The sequence below is a fragment of the Lactuca serriola genome, chromosome 3 (assembly GCF_051521515.1).
Source record: "Lactuca serriola cultivar US96UC23 chromosome 3, Lser_US96UC23_V15, whole genome shotgun sequence".
In the NCBI taxonomy this organism is placed as follows: Eukaryota; Viridiplantae; Streptophyta; class Magnoliopsida; order Asterales; family Asteraceae; genus Lactuca; species Lactuca serriola.
Genome location: NC_136410.1, coordinates 64,857,389 through 64,864,875, shown reverse-complemented (window position 1 = coordinate 64,864,875; position 7,487 = coordinate 64,857,389). Strand labels below are relative to the sequence as shown.

Genomic DNA, 7,487 nt, shown 5'->3' with positions numbered 1-7,487 from the left:
ACATTTTATGTATTTTGACAATTTTCATTAACACAAGAATCTAAACCAATGTTGTCTTCCCAAAGGACATCATATAATCAGAATCAATAACTTCTATTGAGTGGGCTTATAAATGGTGTTTGGAAGTGATTATGATATTGGATAATTTTATCCATAACAAGTTACTATATGATATTGAATGATAATAACACTATGGTGTGTTGAAGGTTTTATTACTTTCTTAATATTTTAAGTTGATATCTTACACAAACCTAATAAATTGCTATTTCAAAATATGAAATTCTTGACTTCTGCCTCACTTTTCTAGTTTTCTAATCTAAAATCATAAGAATGTTGGTTTTTAAAAAATGTTTGATTCTATGACATTGAAATGAATTGCATTTAGAGGTTTGTTCTAACTTTCTAAAAGTTCATTAGTTGATTTATTAATTCATGTATACTTTATAATTGCTTTTAATTCACTCTCTTTAATCGAGGGACTTGTTTTCAAAATGTTAATAAATCAATCTATGGTGTTTTGATTTTTTATAATTATTCCACAAACATTTCATTAAAATAGTTCAAAATGTTAAACTTGTCATTTTTATCATTTTTCACAATTATTCAACATTCAAAGATGAATTATTCAGACATCTGAATAATTCATATATGAATTATTCAGAGTTTGCCAAACAAACTCTTAACCTACGAATTAAATCAATCAAAAATTACACAATAATATTAAAATGCATAATAAAATATAAATTTAATATAAAAACATAAATATATAAAACATGTATCATAATTCATAAGGCTCCCTTCAACCACAAGATACCTTTATATCCCAAATCTTCAAGATCATAAGGCTCCCTTCAACCACAAGATACCTTTATATCCCAAATCTTCAAGATCATAAGGCTCCCTTCAACCACAAGATACCTTCAAAGTACGTTGAAGTTCGGCGTGTTTGTGAATGACGAAGAATACAATGCCAAGTCGCCATTTCTTTGTCATCCATAAAACATCATGATGTATATGTTATACAGTAATTAGTAATCATATGTATGTATATATTATACATATAAAATCTTTTATAATAAATGAAAATGATTTTATCAATTATCATTTTCTAATGCATTATAACACATGTTTTTTTTTCATTTTTTCCACATGTTATTTTATGGTTTTTCCTTTTTTTAAAATTTTTTTTTACATAATATTTAAATGTAATAATAAATGCATAGTAATTTCATTAATGGATTTTTTTCTAATTTTAAAATTACTAGATTAAAGCCTCGTTAATTTCTTTTATTTGTTTATCTAAATTGTTTGTTTAAATTTAAAAGAGAAAAAAAAACACTTTAATTTTAATAATTCAATATTCTTCTCATTTTTTTTTTATAAATTTAAACTTCAAATGTTTAGAATTTCATATTTAATATTTCTTTTAAATAAACTCATGTAATACATGAGTCTTTCATCTAATCGTTAATAAAAATTACATGTAATTTAGTACTCACGTTTAATTTCAATATCAATCGAAAATCTAAAATCGACTTCTTAGAACTTTTTATTAGAAATCAATATATTCAGCTTATATTGAGATAACCAAAAAATATAACATCATAATCAACAATTTTAATTAATCTACCTATTGATAAATTGTTTTGGAATATTTAATTTACCTAAGTCAAATAAAACATTTTAACTGGAAATATAGGTCAAAGAAAAAAATGACTTAAAATATACTTTTACTATATTCAAACTCTAGAACTACCAAAAAAAAAAAACACCGATGCTAAAAAAAATATTATGTTATTATTGTACTATTTAATTTATTATATTATTCGATTTTGGCAAATTAAAGTTTTACAAGCAGATTACCTAAGAAAATCGGTTGCATAACTTATGTAGAACTTTAATAAGGTTATAGTTTCTGAAAATTAATTCAAATTATATAGCTTATAGTTTCTGAAAATTGATGGTGTTATAGTTTGTAGCAAAATGATAACAATTTTCTACGATATCAGTTATAAACTTTATTGAAATCAAATTATTATAATAAATTATGTAATCACTTTCATGTAGGCTATGCATCATGTTTTCTTGGATTATTGGTAGCAAAATATTTATTTAACCAAAATAAAAGAAATTGTTTAACGTATATAAAATAACATAATAATATTATAAACATTAAGGATAATACGTTGGACTTACTCAATTGTTTATATATAAAAAAAAAAATAAACATTATAAACATTAAGGATAATACGTTGGACTTACTCAATTGTTTATATAGAAAAAAAAAATAAACATTATGATTGTAATAAAATATATTTTCTGTATATTGTCATCATATTTTACGATTACTTTTGTAAATAAAAAAATGTTTGAAGGTCAAACGACTGTAATATAAAAACAAATCGTTCATTCGTAGAAATCTTTTTGGAAACCTTGTTGTAATTGTATTAAAGACGAGTATCATGATATATATATATATATATATATATATATATATATATATATATATATATATATATATATATATATATATATATATATATATATATATATATATATATATATATATATATATATATATATATATATATATATATATATGGAAAAGTGAGTGTGAGGCTGTAATACATGTAACCTTAGGTGTGGAACCATATAATACGATGCCGTTCTAGACGAAAATAAGGTTACGTGCATTTGATGAAAATAAAGTCAATTGCATTCACTTATTTTAAGCATTTACAATTTTATATGTTATTTTTTCCTTTATTGTCGGCTTCCATATATACTACGTCGTTTTCTTTAAATTATAAATCCACAGTCTGATTTCCTTGGTTTTTTTCTCAAGCCCCAATTTTTCAATCTTATGCTCTTTTCCATCGATTTTGTTGTGGCTGCAGTAGTTATCACACGATTCTAAATCTTACTATTCGTCCTTGACAACGATATGGGTTTGCGATAATGGGTTACAAGTTCAGCTTCTTCCATGGCCGTCGTATTGCTCCTCAATCCTCATTTTATACAACCTTTTCCCTTATTTCGTCCTAGTAAGTTTCCCATGAAATTGAACGTTTACATTATATCTTTCTTCCTTTCCCTGTTCTGATTGTAGGATTTAAAATGTTGAAAGACAAGACGTGGGTCCCCAATCCATTTCTTTGTCATTTGATTTTGACTTTTGTTTTTCATGTTCCAGTGGGTAGCATGTTATTGTGGTTTAACTTAGTAGTGGTTTGAATAGTTTGCAAAAAGTTACAGTAACATGTCAAAATTCTTTTTAATTTATGTGAAAGTTGTATTAGATTGAATGGCTTGTACACTAGCAGAAGGTAACTGACATTATATATCTTATAGTTCTTGTTTATTGGAATGCATAGTAGGTGTTTGATGTAATGTCTAAATGAAATAAGCCACTAAAAATACATAATGTAGCAGTTTATTATCTAAGTAAAGTGGTGTAGTTGAAATTATCCATCTTTTAAAAGAAATAAGCTACGAAAGTATGAAGTTTATAGTATGCAATGGATATTTCAATATGTTCGTTGTGTGTATATGTTATTTAAAAGTTTTCCAATTTCCATGACAGTCAAGGATGCTTCTTGAGGGAAGATCGTGCAAGAATCTAGGATGTTTGACAAATGGCCAACTTGAAGAACGAGGGACATGAAAAAACAACTGAAAGCAACAATTGATCAGAGTTGAAACTCGCAGCAACCCAAATTTTAGCTACTTCTAGTTTTTTAGTTGGCAGATTCTTATTTGTTAGCTTGGATTTTTTGTACTTCAAATTTTTTTCTAAATTCAGTTTTTTTAGTTGGTCATTTTCTAAGGTGAGTTCTTTTCATTTGGGGAATTGTATAAAACAATTCTTATTGGTGCTTATTATCTTGTCAATTTCCTTGAGTGTTTGAATTGTATAAATTATAAACTTAGAATATTGTATATTTTTTTAGAAATCAGACTCAGAATATTGTATTTAGTTATGATAACAAAGACCATAATATTTTCTATGTTAAATGTTATAACATTATTACTTGAACGAATTTTGATATATATTCAAAATTTCCAATTTCAAAGTAACCTGCTTACATTTTTTTACTGAAAGTAGCTACATATCCCTGCAAATTGAATCCTTAAATATGATTAAAGTCACAAATAAATACACATCTAATTCAAATGGCATATGGTTACTTTGAACGTACCTTTTGTAACCATTTACAAAGTCAAAAAAGACCAACATATAATAAACAATAATACACACTAACTAATAATTTAATCTATATTTACATCAAGAGATAAAAACCATTAAACAAAATCTCAGGTGCATTCATTCATTAATATTCCATGTTTCTAAAAGCATTCGACGGATTAATATGTATATATATCTTAAAGTTGCATAAATTAACCAAAAATGTGTTGTAAGCTCTCTTTAAGGAAAAAAAAAATAGTGGTTTATGAGGTAAATTGATACCAAGCAGAAACCAAACACAATATGCACAAAGCACACATCCTCACAGCATCAACGAGCAACACATGTAGACAACAAAAAGAACCCATCCACCTGATTACACATTTTCATCGCTGTTTTTCTGCTACAGATTCGTCCACCTAATAATAATGAATATAAGTATGCTGTGAAAAAATCATGAAGAATCAATAAATATTACAGTTACCTTTCTTTTAGGACATCCAGTGGCATAATGACCTGGTGTTTGACAGTAAGAGCAAGTTCTCTTTTTCTTCACGTTCTCTAAAGAAGACTTAATTCTAGTTGCATTTTTTGGACGCCCTTTCGTATTTGTCGGAGCAATAGGATCACGGACAGATACAGATAACTGAGGTGTCATGTCTACTTGAGAAATTCCCTTGTAAGGACTTTGAGAAACATTCTCTAATGCTTTAGGATTTTTCCGAATATTTTGATCTTCTAAAAAGTTTATCACGAAATTGTTGAATTTTTCTATCTCTGTAGGTGAGTCGCTTGCTTGTTCAATTGCTTTATCGCAGTTTGAACGAACACACCATAAAGTTAAGGCACTAACTCCATTTTCACAATTCATTTCTTCTAGTCCAATGTTGCCATTACCCACCTTATACCTAACACTAAGTGTCCACCTTGGTAAAATATAGTGATCAGGAAGGTTTTCAACATGTCTTTTCTTCATCACGTAAAGGCTATGCTTGCATAATATCCCATATGTTTCATACTTAGCACATGAACACGTGACATTCACATGATCCATAAAACGAAAGATAACAATTCTCCAATGTCTTTTATCAATATTAAGCTGGCCAACCCTATATTTGATTTCTTTTGTGGTTTTACTTAAAGTCTCATGAGTTAAGTTACAATTAGCTTTTATCCATTCTTTTTTGAAAACCTCAAACATTTTTCTCGTATAAAAGTGACCTGCTTTTGCTTCTATCGGGTGAACAGAAGAAAGGATTGGACTGGAGTTCATGGTCTTAAAGTCTTCATCTTCTTCGGCAGCCCTTCGAGAGTCAACTGCTTTATCATATTGGAGTACAAATTCATTCAACATGGTCTTGGAATTAACAAATCCATCAAAAAATGAATGAATGCTCTCGCTTCTTCCACTTGTAGTCATGCCAGCAAAGAAAACATCTTTCAAGAAAGCTTTGGCCCAATGTATTCGTTGGTTATACATATCGTTTATCCAACTGTTACTTTCGATGTTATACTTACCGCGAATAACTTCCCAATTGGTTTCAAATTCTTCAATTGTATCACTCTTTACCCATTGTATATAAGCCTCTTTAAAATCACTATAACGGGCTACAAGTGGTCGCAGATGTTCCAATTCATGCTTCTTAATGTGCCATGCACAGAAACGATGGCGAGTGTTTGGAAAAACTTTCTTGATTGCATTACCCATAGCTTTATCCTGGTCTGTTATCATTGCCACTGGATACTTTCTAAACATACAATTTAAAAAATGCTCAAATATCCATCGAAAAGTTTCTTCTTTTTCATTTTCTAGCAATGCACCACCAAACAATATAGATTGTCCATGATGATTCACACCAACAAACGGAGCAAATGGCATCTTAAACTTATTTGTCATGTATGTGACGTCAAACACAACGACGTCCCCAAATTTAGTATATGCCTCTCGTGATCTTCCATCAGCCCAAAAAACATTTTTAGGAGACCCATCTTCAAACAAATCCACGGTAAAATACTGGTTACTATCAACTAATGCTTTATCTTGGAAATGTTTGATCAGCCCATAAAACTCTTTACCTTTATATTGTTTACGTTGCTCAGATAAAACATCGGCACATTGCTTTGAGGTAACATCGACATCATATGAAGTTTTCATTGCATTTACAGCCTTTTTAATTTGACAAGGCCTCAACCCCGATTGACCTAGTTCCACCATAAGAGACTTACAAGCCATTGAGCGGTGGATCTTCCCATGAGAACGATGTTTCATTACTTTGGTAGGAGTTGTACTCAAACTGTGATTGTGTGTGTCATTAAACACATCCACAAACCATTGCCCATCTTTTCCTTTTGATATTCGGAGCATTGCTTTGCATCCGGTCCTCAAATTTCTACGACGTTTCTTAGCCACCCCACATAAACTATTGCCCTTCAAACTTTTAAAGCCTTGTTTATTACACACATAGGTCTTTCGATAAGGCTCATTTGTGGTCTTATTTTTAAAGCTCCAATGAACACGTATACCGAATCCATGAAGAAAGGCATATTGGTTATAAAATGTATATGCATCCTTAGGTGTATTGAAAACCTTCCCCATAATATCATATTCATCACATGCAACATTCATAGTGTCCTCATTTACTCCTTCAGATTCAAATGTTGATTCTGAAAAAACATTTGCATCAACACTGTCGGTTGTGTGTGTTGCAAACGACTGATTCCCTACTAGGTTTTCTGAATTCATGATCTTAATTCTTATCTTTTTGATGTTACTGGATGAAATTCAACCTAAAATAATGCACCGAATAGGTCAATCTGATAATAAAGAAAGTTAATAGCTACTTTAACAGAATGTTGGTACCTGGTAATTTTGATAATCCACGAAATTGATGAGGATGAATGATAAAACAGGGTTCTACGTTGCTTAATCTAAAGAAAAAAAATATTTGTGATTACGAAATTCGAAGTTGAGAAGGAAACGCAGGTAAAATTGATAAGGAACGACAAAACAAAAAAAGATTAACTTTGTTCATACCTTGTCGTTTGGATTAAATGATGCAATTGATGACCATGAATTATAAAATAGAGCACTAGGTAGGTTACTTTTATAAAAGAATTAAGGATTCTGGCAATCGAAGTTAAGAAGGAATTATGGGTAAATGGAGAAGAATTTTAATATGAGTAGGATTTCATGGAAGCCGACAATAAAGGAAAAAATAACATATAAAATTGTAAATGCTTAAAATAAGTGAATGCAATTGACTTTATTTTCATCAAATGCACGTAACCTTATTTTCGTCTA

At 29.3% G+C, this 7,487-nt stretch overlaps 1 protein-coding gene across 1 annotated transcript; it reads right to left on the bottom strand.

Annotated features, from left to right (window-relative positions):
- Positions 1-4,572: 4,572 nt before the first annotated feature.
- LOC145095336 (protein FAR1-RELATED SEQUENCE 5-like) lies at positions 4,573-6,788 on the bottom strand. Its single transcript, XM_079033236.1, has 2 exons — positions 4,671-6,788; positions 4,573-4,605 (listed from the first exon to the last, which is right to left on the bottom strand). Exons 1-2 carry the CDS (start codon positions 6,780-6,782, stop codon positions 4,573-4,575), a joined length of 2,145 nt encoding a protein of 714 aa, XP_078889362.1. The 5' UTR covers positions 6,783-6,788.
- Positions 6,789-7,487: the final 699 nt, after the last annotated feature.

Bases quoted from the DNA above. Each gene is read 5' to 3' on its own strand.
- LOC145095336 (XM_079033236.1), bottom strand. From the start codon at position 6,782: ATGGGGAAGGTTTTCAATACACCTAAGGATGCATATACATTTTATAAC. The intron at 4,606-4,670 runs GTAACTGTAATA...CATTATTATTAG, and splicing joins CTGGATGTCCTAAAAGAAAG to GTGGACGAATCTGTAGCAGA.